The 18756-nt window shown below is 35.9% G+C and overlaps 1 protein-coding gene across 1 annotated transcript; it reads left to right on the top strand.

The window, feature by feature from the left end:
* Positions 1-1538: 1538 nt before the first annotated feature.
* Positions 1539-18667, top strand: LOC763224 (E3 ubiquitin-protein ligase MARCH6). Its single transcript, XM_003724138.3, has 19 exons — positions 1539-1671; positions 4386-4485; positions 5080-5153; positions 5922-6065; positions 6557-6629; positions 7058-7304; positions 7935-8178; positions 8700-8846; positions 9326-9465; positions 10321-10464; positions 10760-10894; positions 11555-11775; positions 12174-12311; positions 12837-13539; positions 14055-14309; positions 14902-15036; positions 15910-16132; positions 16729-16864; positions 17085-18667. The coding sequence occupies exons 1-19, from the start codon at positions 1641-1643 to the stop codon at positions 17164-17166; spliced, it is 3372 nt and encodes a 1123-aa protein (XP_003724186.2). The 5' UTR covers positions 1539-1640; the 3' UTR covers positions 17167-18667.
* The last annotated feature ends 89 nt before the right edge of the window (positions 18668-18756 follow it).

Here is an 18756-nt window from a genome sequence, read left to right as displayed (position 1 = left end):
TTTTTGACTTAGAATTGGGTGAAAGCAGAAATATTACAGGAACAGTTTGATGGTAGTTTGAACAAAAATGGACAAATAATAATGCAATCATGAATGGTTTAAAGTTGAAATTGCTTTGTGTATATGAATTCAAAATGGATGAATTGGTCATTTGACTGAAAAATGTTAATAACAAAGTCTTGTATTGTGCCGGTATCTGCAAGCTAGGCCCTCATGGAGCTTGCTCTAAAATATTAAAATAGCCCTCCAACATTTGGAAGTTGAATCAAAGGTAACTTGAGAGGAATGTCATGCTTGTCAATTACTGCAAAAACATACATTTTTAATGTTGATATCACTACATGTAAATTTATGTTAACCTCAAATTTGCATATTGGTATTATGACTGAAAAGTGTGATTGTGGAAAACTCCATGGTGCATATTATAATATGACTTTTCAGTTGTCTCTCTAACACCATGGTCCTAGGATTCTTGGCAAAATAAGAGATAACCATATTCAAGGTCCTGAAAATAAAAGATAAAGGATCATGCTTACTATATAAAGTTTTAAAAATATGACATTTTGGTCTTTTGTGGGTATAGGGGGTATATTGGAAAGTTGTCCAACATTGAACTACAGTGTACTAAAGTTCCTATATGGCTCGATTGTCATCTCAATCCTTAACAAAATGAAAATAATCATACCTTCATAAATGTTATTCTATTCAAATTTGTTTTTTTCTCCAATTGATTCTACATAATTGATTTCTGCTTTAATTCCCTTTGAGTTTTTTGCTTTCATGGTTGGGCTTTCTTTGAATATAACTTTAAAGCTACCGTATCATAGCTCGATTATATACCATTATCAAGCCCTCAAGAGACATAATAATGGTATTCTGGGTTCATACAGCACTTAATACATTAGCATAAATTAGTATTACAATTTATATTTCTTATCATTGTTTTCTTGTTAGTTGTGCACCTCTTCCTTCCATGTAATGCATGCATGGTTTGATCGCTTTGCTCCCAAAGATGAAACCACAAATAGCAGTGGGGATCTATGCATTTCTCATATTTATGGGTATGAGAAGGTAATTTTATATGAATAGATATTGAAAACTAGGTAAGAAATTGTTGTTATACATTTATAAAAAAAGGAAAGACAACAAAAAAAAAGAGCAGTATAAAATGAAAGGGGAAGAGAAGGCTTCAAATCATGTTTTTGTCTTAACTGTACCATACTGAAGAAAATATTTTGAGTGCAACCTTCACATGAATCTTGCGTCTCTAGTCAGTACACTTCTGCAGAAGCCTAGACGATCAAAATTTAGCAAGAAAAATATCCCACAGTCTCTTTTCAGACAATATATATTGTAAGATATACTACACATTTTTATTTTTATTTCGCTTAAAAAGATTGTTTGGAAAAATTTGCTACAAATATTTTAATCACTAATTGTATTTAAAAACAAATTGTTTTAACACTCTACATTATGATTATGGAACCCGACATGAAATAAAACAATTAATTTGGTCTGATTTCTTAGAATATGTGTTTCTGCAAAATACCCTTACAACATCATGATTGAGGCCACAGATGGGACGTTGTCCTGAATGTACTCTGGAAACTGTTGTTTTTGCTTTGTTATAGATTACAAAAATGCATGAAAAGATGGAGGATAGTAGTGAAGGTGAGTTGAGATCAATTTCGTAAGCCTTTTATATTAATTTGGTACGTCAAATATTGTTGTGCAACTGTCTTTGGGCTTGCCATGATTGACGATGACGTCTTTCTCGGTTTCTGCTATAGCTCTGTGTTGGTACGTTGCATTGTTGTGCGTCTGCCTGTGTGTCATTCGAGAGCTTGAGTTGAGATAGATCTAGACAGATATAGTCTAAGCGTGTGGTAGTAGGCCTAGGTGATAATATGAAATTTGATATTGATATCACCTAGCTGGCTTAATTGGCACACAAACACCAGCCTGAATGAAGAGTGATGTAAACAAAAACCCTAAAATGTTTCCGTAATCACCCCTTCCCGCACCCGATCCCGACAAACCTTGCACAAATGCACACACAGGCCTCAGATCGAGTTCGCTAGTGGACTCTTTTTTTTTTTGACGTTTGTTCAGAACTGTGACCATACTTTCGACCGTGACTCTTGCATGGAGATACCTAGACAGCAATAACCATCTGATTTGGGTCATTTCTTTAATAAAACTGACATTTGTTGTCATTCCCCAATACAGATGGCAACCCAGAGATCTCGTACCGTGGGGGTAAATTAGAGCCACAGCGTAACAGCTTTTCGTTACCGACATTTCTCCCCCGATTTTCTTTATTTAGATCTAATTTCCTGATTTCTAAATCAGATGTAAATTAGGTCGATATGTCATTTGTCCTAATTACAGTTATCAAAATTTGATAACTTAATATTAAATAAATAATTTACGGACTTACTTATATGAATTATCCAATTTGTACCTCAGAACCGCGAAGCAGTACGTTCATGCATTCGAAATATTACCCGGCGGCCGATATATTTCCGGGTCCACCTACCAAAACATAGCCAATGGCCAATCAGAGCACTCGTTTCGTGGGAGTTCGTTGGTCAAGCCGGGCCGACTCGTATGTAGCTACGGTAGCTATTGGACGTTCGAAAAGAAAAAATTAATATTCATCAACTAAAACCAAGACGGATAATGTTGACGACGAGACTTTCTCGGATTAATCATTAATTTAGGATCTAAATGAGCAAGCTATCGTAAGTCAAATAAGCTATTTATATGTTATTTTTAATTAGACTCTAATTATTGTCATATTGCAGCATGTGTGAGGATGTAAAGAGTGAAAATCTCGTAGCATATCTCATTCATCGCGGTCCTGCCGAACCGAACCATTGGTTCCGTACAGTCCCGATAGGACAATCTTCAGTCTCTATAATCGGAGGTCTAGTGGAGCCAGACGTAGTCTCAGTGGAACAACCGAAGATTAGAGAGACTGAAGTTTTCGGTCTAGGAGATACCCTACTATAATATACCAAAAATCAACTAAATCTTCAACAATTGTTCAAATAATGGTCATGATTTAAAAGTCCTTTCTTTCTTACCTGTTTCATGTCAATTTTCTTATCTTTTTCCTAAAAACGCAGACAACCTTTCTCACAGGTTTCACAGCAAACCGCTACACAATACAAGTGCATGCCTGCGATGGGTTGCGGCCTTCCGGGCGGGCGGGCACGCGTGCGACCGTAATGATCATTGATCAATTCATAATGTGAATTACTTGCATGAATTTAACGAGGATCTGAGATTAGAGTCGCTAACTTTGCGCACGCTCGCCCGCACCCCACTGTCGGTATGCACTTGTATTGTGCAGCGGTTTGCTGTGAAACCTCTGAGAAAGTGTATACTATGCATGTGCAGCACAAATTCTTATCGTTGTATGTAACGGGTACCGTAACATGGAAACAGCCAAGAAACTTAGAAGTTATTTCGAAGGCAAATCGCTAGAAGAAATTTTTCTTTTTTCAACATCACTGCACTCGAAGTCTGAAAGAAACTCTACATACCACATATTTGTTAAATTTGTTTTTATATTGACAAGATAGGGATATAGGAGATTAAATCATGTATGTGTATATTGTTGACACGTGCACTATTTAAACAAAAATGATGAACTAGCATCAAAAGTATTTTAGTGGCATGCTACATGGTAAGATTATATTGTGAAAATAGTACATTGATGATACAGAGCATCCAATGCATACATATTACATTTATTGTTATTACTAAAAAATGATTTTCGCACTTAAGTATATATTTTTTTTTTGTCTGCTCTCAATATGCCTCAATTTCATTGTAAATTTCAAATGGAAATAAAAAACAAGTAATTTAAGTATATAAAGATAAACTTTAGTACTGGTCATGCGATTGCATTGTGAAAGAAAAGGTAGGGAAAGGATCAGAAACAGTTGATCATGTAGCATGTAAGTATTAGTGTGCACTGCAAGGTTCTGGAGTCATCAAAATCATAATAAATTTGACCGAGTCTTGGTAAAGTAACTAGCACTGTACACAGAAAGCTATATATGGGACAACACACATGGTGTCAGGGCTTGTACTACCTTGATTTCCTTGTCTTTCTATGCTCATTACTCAGCCAGTATACATTTTCTTCCAAAATTGTTTGACACACGTCATTTATTTGTAATCTTGAACATTCAGTGTAAGTTTCGTTTGATTCTGTGAGAATTGATTTTCTTTTTTTTACCAGAACTGGAGTTTATCTTTAACTGATTTTACTTTTTGATGAGGCATGAAAATTATAGAACATCAAGAAAGATAGGTCAAGTGCTTCCCTTCTGCCCCCATTTTCAAAAGAGTTTTAATTTGTTTTTTTTTAGGAGATGTTTGTAGAGTATGCAGGTCTGAGGGTGGCCATGAGCGGCCTCTGTTCCACCCGTGTATCTGCACTGGTAGTATTCGCTACATACATCAAGATTGGTGAGTATACCGGTATTTAGGCATTAATTTATGATGTGGAGATAAAATAATGAAGGTACACACAGATTGAATACAGAGCCCTGGTTAACTTCTGGCTTCTATGTAAAATGAATATAAAAATAATTGCTGAAGACAATGTCGTCATAAAAATAGATCTTATCTGAGATTCAGGCATGTATGCTCTTTGCAAATTTATGTATGTTACATGATTTACAAGCAGGCATGAAGTCAATTTACTACCAATATATCTAAAATAATAACAGTAATAATAATAGCTACAAGCCTACATTTAAACGCACATATGACCTTCTATTCTCAAGGTGTTTACAAAGTACAAAATTCTCTGTACATATATATACAGTCGCAAAGGTCCAACGTTTGTTTATAGTTTGCTGTAATAATTTTTTTAAATTTTTTATTATAATTTACATAACATTATTGTTAAATAGTCCTCAAAGGTTACTAATACTATCAGTGAAATCTTGTTTTGATAGATCTACTGCTGACCCTATGCTTCAGAAATTCATTGTTTTGCCCCCCCCCCTTCTCTCTTTCTCTCTCTCTCTGTCTTGCCCTCTTATCTTCTCCTTTTAGTCTTGTGCAGTGGCTGAAACACAGCAAGAAGGAATACTGTGAGCTATGTATGCACAAGTTCACCTTTGCCCCAAGTAAGTCCATGTACAGTATCAACTTTTTATCAGGTTCTATTTATATTTCACTTAAGCTTTATTGATTGTTTATTGTACCTGTGATAAACAAAAGCAGGTATTTTGTTAACAGGACATGATGTGACCTAGACGTTTAACATCAAATCAAGTCAAATCGGGCGAACAGTAATTATCGTTTTATATATTTAGTAGACCATGTTTAAAAGTTAACAAAACATATAATAAATTGAATGATTAAATAAGAAATAAAAATAAAATTAATTGTGAATTGATCAATTGATCATTGTTTAGTACAGGAAAAAAAAAATCAATGCTCATTTTCATTAAGACTTTTAAGGATTATAAATTCATTTAAACCACCAAACAACGATCCTATCAAATATAGTTTATAACTAGATGAGTGACTTTAAATCAATTCTTTGATACTCTTGCAAACTGTATTACCCTGCTTCCCATTACCCTTTGCATCATTTTTTCAACATGTATTTTCAAAAGATTACTAGTACATTTAAAAATTGTAATCCTAAAAACGTCTGTATTTGAGTGACCCATTTGTAGTTGGTATGTCATCAACACAATATGTAACGGGTTTATCATTCACCCATGTGTTACTCAAAGTATTAAATTGTTTAGACATGATTTATGATCAGTGCATTGTGAATATAAATACTGGTGTTAATTTTTAATAGTATATTTGATTCGATTTGATCGGCGTTCATCTATATGAATTAAAGCACTCAGTAATGTTTACATCTGTTCTCTTTGTAGTCTACTCTCCAGACATGCCGCCTCGCTTGCCCCTGCGTGACATTATATGGGGTCTGGTGAGGAACTTTGGGACGGCTGTTCTCTGTTGGATCCATTACACCATGGTCATCTTTGCTTGGCTTGGGATTGTTCCTGTTACAGCAAGTATGTCATCCTTGTGAAATGTAGGGGCATGTAAAGATGTGTCTGGAACACAAAATGCTGGTAGTTAGTAATGCTTGTTAATTATAAATTCTTTTTTGACATATCTGAATGAAAGTTTAGCTAACATAAAGTGTCACTGTGGTGTATATGCATTTACCAGCTCCCCATCATAACGACGTGGTTCTACCTTTTTGTAATAAAATTGTGATTTTCAATAGTTAAGCATTTTGCGTTTCGGACGCGTCCTTCCATGCCACTACATTACTCCCAAGTTCCTAAATTATTTATTTTTTCAAGAAAGAAATAAAACTTCAAATCACTTGCATTTTTTTTGTCTGAAAAATGTTATGAAAATGTTTAGCTCAATAATGCATATTTCATCCATAGCAACATCCCATTATCCAATGACATTTTATCTTCTCAGCTTTTGATTGTAATGTTTAGTAGCCATTAATTATTTCATGATCATTCTTTATGTAATATGTCCTCAGGTCGAATATATGGCTGTCTCTTCAATACTTCCCTTGCTCCTGTATTATCCTTGCCATTTGATATATTCTCTCTGTAAGTATACAATCCAGTACATCAAGAAATATCACATATGTGCTGTCCAGATGCATGTTCTGAATCCATGTAAAAATCATTGAATGAAGTGCATCTCTATTAATGATAAAGAACTGTAGGCTTCTGCTTATATGTAAATGTCTTCTGCCATTGACCAGGAACAGTTTTTGGAAGTTACTTGTTTAGAAGGTGCTATATTAGCCTCATCTTCTGTGAATTGATCTTCATAGTCATGACATAGAAGAAAATAATTCTTCCAGGAATGCAACATTTATGCGATAGGTACCCCATACTTGGAATATTAAAATTAATCAATGCATGTTAGTTATCATTGCCTACTTCTATGTGTTTTAACTTGTGCACGAAAATAAGAGAATTGGATCATATTTCACAGTATGCCTTTTTTGTGATGTGTTTGTTTGGTACAGGGAGAAGATGGCTACAGACATCCTGCAGGGTTGTTTTGTGGTTGGTTGTACACTTTGTGCCCTGATCAGTCTGGTACTCCTGAGAGAGCAGGTGGCCCATGGAGGAGGGCCAGAGTGGCTGGAGGACCCTGCAGGGGAGCATGCAGGGGGTGCAGCGGGCCAAGGGGGTGTGGCTGAAGGGGTACTGGAGAGGGCCTTGAGAGGGTTTGCAAACAACAACCCTGCTCAACCTGCACAGAATCAACAGGTGAGAGATGGATTGAAAGGCACAGGGAGTATAACTGTTGACCCATTTTATTCAGATTCTTATACCATCTTATGTTTTCTAATTAGTTTGTGGAAAGAGAGAGAGAAAGAGTTCACATTTTCTATTGGTGCTTGCGGGAAAATTGGTAATGAGCAAACGAGTTTACTACATAACTATTTACTGCTCCTACTACTTCTACTTCACAGGGTTTTTTGGTCCTTAGGTAAATGCAGTTGCTAACTTTAGTATCAGGTTTTAAAAAATGATTACAATTGATAACTTGTGTACATTTATTTATAGCTAGCTAGGGCATATGGTACAATCCGGCAGAGTAAGAACTATTAATATCATACGGGGTTGATAATATTATAACCAGTTTGGGGTGATTTCAATTTCATTCATCAATCAGCTCTCATGGGTCTACCCTAATTTATCTAAGCTACAATTGTTTTAAAGTGTTAAACTATTGAGTATTTAATCAATAGATTGTAGCTATTCATTCAAATTTATCTTATCTACAATTGTTTTAACTATTGACTAATTATTCAATATATTGTAGTTATTCTGAGTCATTGGGCCAAGTTATCTCAAAAGTGGTTTACATCGTCTTTTCGTAATATTGACTTTCAGAACAATGGAGGTGTTAGACAGAGGCAAGAAGGAGCAGTAAACAACCAAGCCAGACAGAATGCTGGGATAGCAGATGGAGGACAGCGAGCTGATGAAGAAGAGCATGATGGAGTGATAGAAGGAGGAGGTGGAGGAGGAGGAGGAGGTGGAGGAGGAGGAGTAGGAGGAGCAGCAGGGGGTCAGGTAGCACCAGATCAACCTGAACAACCTGCTAATAACCAAGCAGAAGATAATGCAGGCCATGGTAGGAAATAGTCATCTGTTGCTCATTGGCAAATAACTTGCCAATTTCTGCCACACTGAGTTTGATTTGAATGACTTAAATTTGGATGAGTTAAAACAGTTTGGAGTCTTATAGAAGATAGAGCCATGATTTTGTGAACTCTTAACTTTATCAGTAGTTGTCAAAAAGCTCAGTATTTAAATGAACTTTACAGAGCTTGAGATTTTTAGGCTCATAGCATACCGTCATACTTTATGATCAGATCGAAAGAAAAGATCCATTCAACAATTCAGGGGGCTTGTCAGAACCTGATATTATGTATCATCTGCATAAATTCTTCTTTTTGCTGGCAATGATGTCAGAGGGCCTTGCGCCAGTAGCACCAATCAGCCAAGAGAGGCAAGTTGATCATTGTCAAATAGATTTCGTTTTAAAAGCCTGTCAACAAGAATGTGTTCTGCAGACATGGGCAGTATCTATGTTCCTGTGAGATGAATACAAGCATGAGATAATGATTCGTTAATGGCGTGATTATCTTTTAGACGATATCAACTGGAATGCTCTTGAGTGGGATCGAGCAGCTGAAGCATTAACCTGGGAGGAACTCCTTGGATTAGATGGCTCTCTAGTGTTCTTAGAGCATGTCTACTGGGTCACAGTACTCAATGCTCTATTCATCTTTCTGTTTGGTAAGTCACTATCGTGTAGGCATTTCTTATTCCCCTTCTCTTTTCCAGTCTTTTTATGATTTTCAGTTCTCTTTTTATACAGTCTCCATTTTCATTTTTTGCAGTTGTTAATGTAGAAAAAATAAGCATTTTCTTTTAGTACTAGTTATGACTTCTTTAAGACCTTGCCTTTTACTTTTTATTAGAATAATCTATGTTGTTAATCAGAATGATGTTTCTTGATTGACTTCAATTTTCATGTTGTAAAGTTGTAGTCATTCTTACTACATTTTTTTATTTTTATTTAGAAATGTATTCCTCCTTTTTACATTAAAAAGGCAAGACAATTCAGGTTTAATGCAATTTTTCATCTGAACTGTTTGCCAATCATGAATGATTTTTTTCATATTTTGAAGATTTCAAGTTTAGCAAGCGAGACTCTATTACTCAGAAATATTTCCATTATTTATTTACTAACTTGTTTTGTTTTTATTAAACAGCATTTTGTCCATATCACATTGGAGGACTGAGTACGCTGGTCCTTGGATGGCAAGATATCATCAAGAAGACTCACTTTGAAGGCCTGATCACAACCATGCTGGGATACATCTGTTTAGCTGCTCTGCTTGTCCTCTTTCATGTATCCTTTATGAATGGTAGCTGTTTGTAAGCTATTGGAGCTTTGCTCAAAAGGAGTGTTTCATGGAGTGTGTGTATTGGGTTTTTACAGACGTGTATCGATCAGATATGATAATTTACGTCTGTGGACCGACCTTTAAACGTCACCATCTAAAAGACGTGACTCAGTTTTGAACCTGCGTCCTTGGCTGAATTAGTTTGTAACTTCCACTGTTAGCTGGATTACAGGCGCACGCTACAATGCCTAGTTATGGAGCTAATAAAGACACTATATAAATCACTGGCAAATAACCTCATGTTAGCGCACAACGCTAAAATGAAGCCCTGCTTATGTGGGTAGATATTTCTTTTATGGGAATACATGCCATCTTTCAAAAGATGTGAATTTTACTGGCAAAAACATGATGCAAGAAGGAGCTCACCATGAAGCTTGAAAAGGTTGACATGGAGTTAGATTTACCTGCAAAAACATGTGACATTTTATAATAGCTTTATACAATTGTATTTTATATCCTGTACCTTCGTATGAAGAATCCCAATTCAGTTATGCCGTATTACAAACAATAAGCATTTTGCTAAATTGTAAAATCCAAAAGAGATAGGGCAAACATATGAGATCCATGCAATTGCTAGCTATCGTATCCTTGTACTCTGAGGTGCTGTGTACTTTAAGAAATATAGAAATTAGCTATTCTGTCTTCTTCTTTTTTACATGTAAATGTTTGGAATCCTTTCTGTTTATAATCAGCTATAAGAAATAAACAAAAACAACTACAACATGTTTGTATATGGTTAGATTCAAACCGGCCTGGATTCCAAACACCTTATTATTATCCTTGACTTGAATCTATCACAGAGTTGCAGCAGATTGTTGAAATTCTTCCAAGCTGGTCGTCTCTTTGGTCTGTGCTATGTTGTATTGAAGGTCTTCCTTCTGGTAGTCCTAGAAATAGGGGTTTTCCCTCTCATCTGTGGTTGGTGGCTAGATGTCTGTTCACTGGTAAGATACATTAAGTGTTTTTCATCCCTCTGAATAAAAAAGATTTGTATTTTCCTCACCTGATGATCACTGTCTGATGTCTGTTATGTTTTATCATCAATTCTTCAAAATACATTTTGCTTACATTTATGGCTTTATGGTAAAAAAAAATGTACTGGCAGCCAGTAAAAGAAAAAGTTTGCCATTATTTGAAAGAAACTCTTTATCCACTATCAAACAATATTTCGTACTACGTCATCTTATGCTATGATTTGTAGCTGTTCTATTTTCATATTTTGATCATCACTCTTTTCAGTCGCTGTTTGATGTAACCATTGGAGAAAGGCTGCAAGGTTTCAACTCTGCCCCTGGCACAGCGACCTTCTTGCACTGGCTTGTAGGCATGGCTTATGTCTTCTACTTTGCCTCGTTCATCCTGCTGCTCAGAGAGGTGAGTTGAAGATATGATGATGTCTTGTCTTATCTTCATGTTCTACCTCCATTTACCATACATTTATGTTCCATTTTTCCACTTTCAAAAGATCCCTAAAAACATACTTCTTCCCTCAGTACTATAATATGATTTATACTTATTTTTATGAGTTTTTTGCTTCTCTCAATCTGTGATTTTGTAAGCATATGGTACTTTTAGTTTTTAGCACTCCTAAATAATGGATACTATTATTATTGCCAGTGGTGTATAGTATTACTGAGACATAGGACTATATAGCCCTAACTTACGATACATCATGATACTTGTGTTGCTTTGCACCAACGTACTGACTCTCTTATTTCTGGATTTGTCAAGTTACATTCACATGTCTTTGAAATTGAATAGAGAAACTACAAATCCATGGAGCAGAAATCAAATTTGTGTGTACTATCTACTAGTCTATTTTCTATAGAGATGTAAAGGGGCTCTACAATTTGTTTAAAACAAGAAATTAGGTAATATTCCATTTCTGTTCCATTAAACTTGCATTGTTTTAAATTGTAAAGAAATTGGTTGGCCATGAAAATTGTTTTGTGAAAGCAGAGTTGATTTTGTATTGATAACATGCACCTACTTCCTCTACTAATCCATTCTCTATTTTCATCTCCTCCTGTCTAGGTTCTGAGACCCGGTGTTCTATGGTTTCTAAGGAACCTCAATGATCCTGACTTCAACCCCATCCAGGAGATGATTCATCTACCAATCTACCGCCACGCCCGACGATTCATCCTCTCTATCATCGTCTTTGGATCGGTGGTCCTTCTCATGGTGTGGCTACCTATCACTATCATCAAACATGCGGTCCCAGCGTTTCTGCCGTATCATATGCATCTGTCTGGGTAAGACAGTGTTTGTTTATCTTGTCATAGTAACTATGCCAAAGTCACAGGTTATCTTGCGCTTAAAACAGTAAAGGTTCTGGCATTGAAGGTCTTCAGATTATGACTCTGTCGAAGGTGCCATTACCATTTGCTATTGACAAAGGTCACCTCATATCACCTTCCGCTGAATTTAATCATAGATAATTGTTATATATGTGTAGGTGTATGAATATTCTTATTCCAAAACTATCTGTTTCTCAACATGCATGTTTCTTAAGTATTCCATCTTCTATTTTTCTCCTCTCTGCCAGTCTTAATCTTCACTAGATCACATTGTAAATGCTTCATTTGTAGGCAAATGCCACTTACAGACAAGTTTTCTTTTATTCATTCGCCTTTATTCATTTGCCATCTAGTGACACTGCTGTGACTGAGTTATCCCTGGAGCTCCTTCTGCTCCAGGTTGTCTTACCAGCCTTACTGGAGCAAGGTCACACTAGAATGTGGCTCAAGAACCTCATCAGATACTGGACAATCATGGCAGCTTATCTCTTGTAAGTCAAGGATGCTACTTCCTTATCTGTTCCTTACAGCTATGACTGGATGAAGACATGTTAGACTTTAATATGTAGTTAACAAACATGCAGTTTAAAATGTAAATATTGACTTGTCTCTTGTATTGCTACAATTAATTAATTTTTAGAGAATAGAAGTTCAATGTATTCGTCTAACAAAAACATATATACTGAATTTGAGTAATATGTCATTGTTTGAATGAAAACTTAAAGACTTCATCAGATTGACGATCCTGTATTCCAATTTATTGCAAGAGAGGTGTTAATCTGGATTATTCTACATTTGTCTATCAAAGAGAGGCAGAATGATAAATGAAGTTTTATTTCTTGACTGCTTGTATTTCAGAATAGAATTTTCTTATAAATCACATAATTTTACATTTAGTGTATTTCTGATTCATTAGCTAAAGTTTGAAATAGTTTACAATATGAAGACTTGATTTTCTCGAATGCTGATATTTCCGCGTAAGATGTCTAACAAAAGAATTGATTCTTTTTTGTTAGGGACCTGCGATCATATTTGCTTGGAGATGTTCCCGTTAATGGAGAGTTTGATGAAGAAGGAGAGAAAGAAGATGAGGAGGAGGACGGAGCTGATGAAGAAGAGCAGGGAGAAGAACAAGCTCAAGATTTGGACAATGTTGGTAACGATGAAGACACGGAAAACAATGTAGATTATGACATGAGAACTACCCTAGAAACAGATGAGAATTTTGAATTGTTAGATGGTGAGAGAAATGACACTTTGCAACCTGTAGAACAACTTGCCTCTTTGATGGAAAACTTGAACGATGGAAAGAGAGTTTTAACACCAGACAATACTGGAGCAGATGCCAGCCTGAAAGATTCTTTTGAGGCGCTAGAAGGCACATCAGGGAATGATTTTGAGGCGAGGGATAGTCTCCCATACCTCCAGCTTAGACGTGAACATCAAGACAGCGACGTGGAGATGAGAGAAGAGGAGAGGGATGCTGAAACCATGGCAACAGATCAAGATAATGAAGAGGAGGAGGAGGATGGTGTTGTGGAGGAGGATGTTGAGGAGGAGGTTGTAGAAGAAGGTGTTGATGAAGTAGTTCATGTGATGGATCAGGAGGAGATGGTAGATTTTGGAGCAGGACTTCATGCAGCTCATCATGCTATGCTTAACAACAGACAACCAACACACTTTGAGCCCTATAACAGACCAAACATCTTCCATTTTAGGGTAAGTATTCACACCTCACATCTCCATCATCTTTTTCTGTTTTTTACTTTGTTTTTTTTAATTTATCATTTATTACAGTTTACATGTATCATATACAATTCTACAAACCACATTGGTTACCGGTAGTGCTAGGATATTTGCTTGTTCTGCTCATGCAGATGTACCGATGTACCAAGCCTCCTCCCCTTAAAAAAGAAGCGGCCCTTGTTATTGATTAATTTTAAACTCTTTACTTGCTTTAGCTGAGTAATTGATCAACAATGTGAAGTGCCATAGTCAATGTTTGTTGCAAGTACAATGTATATGTATCATACTCAACAATGTTATAGTGTAAGATTTTAATCCGTAACAAATTAAGGCTTAAATATTGTGTGTAGAAAGCAATGATTTGAATCCATAACAAATTAAGGGTTAAATATTATATGTAGAAAGCAAAGTTAACACAACTCCAAGATATATATTGACTTGAATTGAATTAATGATGTTTTATTGAATGTACATTCCTTTATCTGTAGGTCCTTCTATTAGTAGTCCTACTGTGCCTGACGCTTCTCCTATCCAGCCTTGTGTGTATGACTGTACCAGTCTTCATTGGTCGCCATGTCATGGGTCTATGGATGGGCCAGGGTGCTGTGGTTCATGAGCTATATACAGGTGCTTGTGGGCTCTACATATGTTGGCTGGTACTAAGACTAGGCTCTGTCATGATGACATGGGTACCGCACGGTCTGGAGCTGCTTATGGTGAAAGTCAGAGAATACGCACTGCTGGTAAGTTATAGTGATGCAATGAAGTCTGAAGTGAAGTGCAATGAAGTCTGTGGTACTAATGTCCTTTGGCAAGACATTAATCTACATTTGCCATACTCCACCCAGGTGAGGTAAATGGGTACCCGGTAGTAAGAAATTCCTTTGAATGATTGAGCACCTTTTCATGGTAGATCGGCTAAAGCCGGGGTAATGATATGATTGCAGGGCCCTCAGGGAGAACAGTATTTATACTGATGAGGCTACCCTGCGTAAACAAGACATATTATTATCGTTATTATGTGCATCTCACTTCTCTTTTATTTATTATTCTTCACATCCTCTTTTCTGCTGCTTTTTAATTACAGTGTCTTTTCATGAGATCGTAGGTACATAGGACTTAAAACAATATTGTAAACAAATCAGTTTACTCTGTCTTATTTGCAAGTGCTTTAACTACTGTATTCTCATTCCTTGTCTCATTGTGTCTATTTTTGATCTGCTTCATTTCTCCAAATTCTGCCTTAAGTGTTGTAACATATTTCAATGCAAAAACAACAATCTATATTTGACAGTCAAACTAATGTTTGTTTCATATTTGATCTAATCTCTTTAGGGCTGGAAGTCTGTAGTAGTTGCTAGTATGTTGCTTGGCATTGTTCCTCTACTGTTGGGTGTTTTGTTTGAGCTTGTGGTGGTCATCCCTCAGCGAGTTCAAATGGATCAAACACCAGTGTTCTTCTTGAGACAGGCAAGTCATGAAGATCGGTCAAATTAGGCAGGGGGGGGGGGTCAAGTTCAAGTTCAAGTTCAAGTTTATTTGTTTCACATTTCACAAAAAAAGAATTGACAGAATTGACAAAATTAGAACATAATATGAAATATACTAAAAGTGTCACATTATATAATTAATTCTTTGAAAAGACGTCGAAATTAATTGTATTGAATAGAAGGTTATACAGGGTGAAATGTGAGGAACCTTTTAAAAAGCTCAGCTTGTAGATTATGAAAATAATCATAGGTTACTGGGGAGTTTTGGTAATAAACATATTGGCCCGAATTTACAAAGGAGGTTTAACATAACCAATAGTTTAAAAATTAGTGCAAAATAAGCGTACCTTGCCATGCCGGGTCTAATATCGGACCTCTGACTGTGTCACGCTTATTTTGCGCTAATTTTAAACCATGGGTAATGTAAATGAACATTTAAACCATGGGTTAAATTTAAACCCCCCTTGTGAATTTGGGCCATCATCTGTCAACTCGTAATCATAGAAGTTATGTTGCAAAATATCAGAGCATGTATTATATTGCTTCTCTGAACACAGTTGTAGTAAATAATATTCTTTTAATGCCTTCCGCACCTAAAGTCAATTTGATGAAAACTAGGGTGTTTCACAAAACCGTCATAAGTACAAGTTTACGGACATCCCATCAAACCTAGAATTAAATTAATACACGCATCTCAAGAGGTTGTCTGCGAACTTGTACTAACGATCGTTACGTGAAACGCTGCCCAGGGTTAATCTATTAGTTGCCTTAAGTAATCCTTAGGATGGATATTTGAGCATCATATACATGGCTGTTGTTAATATTGTTATTGTCTCTGTTCCATACGTTGTAGGATTGGGCATTAGGTGTCCTTCAAGCCAAGATCCTGTGTGCTCTTACCATGATGGGTCCTAGCTGGTGGCTTAAAGATGTCTTAGAACAGGTCTATCAGGATGGTCTAAGACAGCTCAATCTCACTTTCATCACTCGTCGTCTAGCTTTGCCTGTTACCATTTGCCTTCTGGTCGGCCTCACTGCTCCTTATTCATTTGCTGTCGGTATTTTCCCTCTCCTCGGTGAGTATACAAAATGAAAGTCTCAGTGAAAAGATATCGGCTGAAGCAGGAAGTATTACCTCTTTAAGGCCTCAGTCACACCTTTGCGTATTGCTGCGTCGTTAGGGCAAGCCGTTTTAACATTTATTCCTATTTCTTGATATCAAGAATTACCATTGCTTTACAACAGAAAATCATTTCTTGATATCAAGAAATAGGAATAAATGTTAAAATGGCTTGCCATAAATACGCAGCAATATGCAGCAATACGCAAAGGTGTGACTGAGGCATTAGTCCTTCAGTTGGGAGCTTAAGGAAATGAAAATGAATGTTTGATGCTTTTAGTTTAGAGGTGGTTAACTGTACAAATTAAATATATTGGTATTATATGATATGTCCAAATATTTGTCAGCTTTCCAACAAAACAAAAAAATCTTTTTGTATAAGTATTTGTTTAGTAATAACGAGAAATTGAAGTTGGTCGTCAAATTTAAGTATTTTTGTATGGAGTCTGTATAATATTTGTTTGCGTGTTTACTTAACAATATTTGAAATATCTAATTTAGTATTGCTAAAATTTTCTCTCTGTTTTTGTCCCTTCCTGTTTGATCTGTCAGGGTTTGGAGAAGAGACCAATCATCAAATGGCAAGGCGTATCTATCCTCTCATCGTGTCTGTAGTCGTAGGAGTCTCCCTGGTCGTATTCCAGGCCAAGCAATTCAAGAAACTCTATGAACACATCAAGAATGATAAGTAAGTCCTACTCATCTGCACTGGAAGCATTCAAATTATGGCATTATGTTCCTAGTTTTGAAACTGCGATGGTTTTCATTCAGTGTACCTTTTTACAACTTATGAGATTGTTTGATCATATATTATCTTACCTCCTTTTATTTATTCCACAAGCTATGCACCTCCATTTTCCTTCTATGTTTCCAAGTTATTTAAGTTATTTCCTCTATCCTTTTAATAGATACCTCGTTGGACAACAGTTGGTGAATTATGAGCCCAAGTCCGTCCGGGACAATGCTACTCAGACAGCAGAAGTTCATTGAGCATGCTAAAGATGCAGCTAGCTACCCATACATTGGACCATTGAGCCTTGGTGATGAAAGCTATGAAATATATCATACTAGATGGATCACTCCATGGTATACATGGACTGTGTCTGGTATGAGACTGTGTCATTATTACTACAGGGACGGTGATCTCGTGGATTGCTAGAGGACTGAACAAATCTTGAAAACTTGTCATTTGACTGTAAAGAATAAATGAAATCTGCATTTTCTTCATTGAATTGGGATGGACTTGAGCTGTCTACTGCAGAAGATACATACAATCAATCATCTATGAAATTCAGTATTGACAGTGATTAGAATAAAGGGAAAATGTCTTAAAATACAAAGGTTTGCTTGAGCTCACATATGACATTTTCATTTTTCTTGAGGACTTTAAAAACTTGTCTTCGTTGAATTGGGTTGGACTGGTGCTGTCTACTGTAGACGCTAAATTATCAACAATGAAATTCAGTATTGACGAGTGGTTGGAACAGAGGAAGAATGTCCAGACTACAAAGATTTGCTTGAGCTCGCATATGTCATTTTCATTTATCTCATTGCATAATACTATCTGCTATCGATATATTGTTTCATAATGTCTACAATATTAAACATGCAGGGTAATTTTCTTTACAATAGAGATTTCATCATTAGGATGACAAATGAGCTTCAATTTTTTTGCAGAACTCTTTGTATATGCATATTAATTTTCATTGTGCAGTTTCTCAACTTTACATGTTCTTTTTTCCTAGTCAGCAAATGTTTCATGTTTTCTGGTTATTCTTCGGTATAGTAAGGGAGTTTGTTTACTCATTTGTATACAGCAGAACCATGAAATTCAAGTATTGAAGTAACTTAACTAATATGATTCTGTGCGCACTTAGGGGTTGTCATATTCTATTTTCTGTAAATGAAACCCAGACAGTGCGATACCTGTAGTAGGTATATGAGTCTCAAATTACCAAAGAGAGCTATGTAGTTTTCAGAATTTATTTGGTATGATAATTTCTAAGACAGTAACTGCACTACTGGTACTCACATCTTTCAATATTTGTTTTGATTTTCACAATAATATTACATTTTGAACATTTTCTGTTATTAGTTTAAGAGCAGTTATAAGCTGAACAATCTTAATGTGAATGTTCTAATTCACTGATTGTAAGCAGAAACTGAATTATCTACTGCTTTGTTGATATGTAAAAAACAAATCACCAACATGACATAAACAAATATGAAAATATACCCTTAAAAAAAGGTATCAGCTACCAAACTAATTAGGGTGAAATCTAATTTGATTAGGGATATATGGGCAATAAAAATTTACTAACACTCAGAAAAAAGGCACTTTGAATGTAGGAGAATCCATGCTTTATTCAATATACATGTATGTGTTGTAGTGTAATTGTGTTTATATTAGAAAGCTTTGCTGCTACATAAATGTGTCAGATGATATGTTTACCAGGTTTTAAATTTATTAAAAGAGAAACTGTTTAATTTATGAAAAAGGGTGCAGTATAATTTTATATAGACTAGAGAGGAGAGACTGCTATGGTAAGGAGACATGGATATCTCTGTATTTCATTTATT

Source organism: Strongylocentrotus purpuratus, unplaced genomic scaffold, assembly GCF_000002235.5.
Source record: "Strongylocentrotus purpuratus isolate Spur 01 unplaced genomic scaffold, Spur_5.0 spur5_scaffold_8, whole genome shotgun sequence".
NCBI lineage: Eukaryota > Metazoa > Echinodermata > Echinoidea > Camarodonta > Strongylocentrotidae > Strongylocentrotus > Strongylocentrotus purpuratus.
The sequence above is the reverse complement of the archived record's forward strand: the minus strand, read 5'-3'. Positions and strand labels throughout refer to the sequence as shown.

Excerpts from the sequence above, each read along its gene's own strand:
- LOC763224 (XM_003724138.3), top strand. The coding sequence starts at position 1,641 with ATGCATGAAAAGATGGAGGATAGTAGTGAAG. Across the intron at positions 10,465-10,759 it reads GGCTAGATGTCTGTTCACTG|TCGCTGTTTGATGTAACCAT; the intron begins GTAAGATACATT and ends CACTCTTTTCAG. Across the intron at positions 11,776-12,173 it reads TATCATATGCATCTGTCTGG|TGACACTGCTGTGACTGAGT; the intron begins GTAAGACAGTGT and ends TTTGCCATCTAG.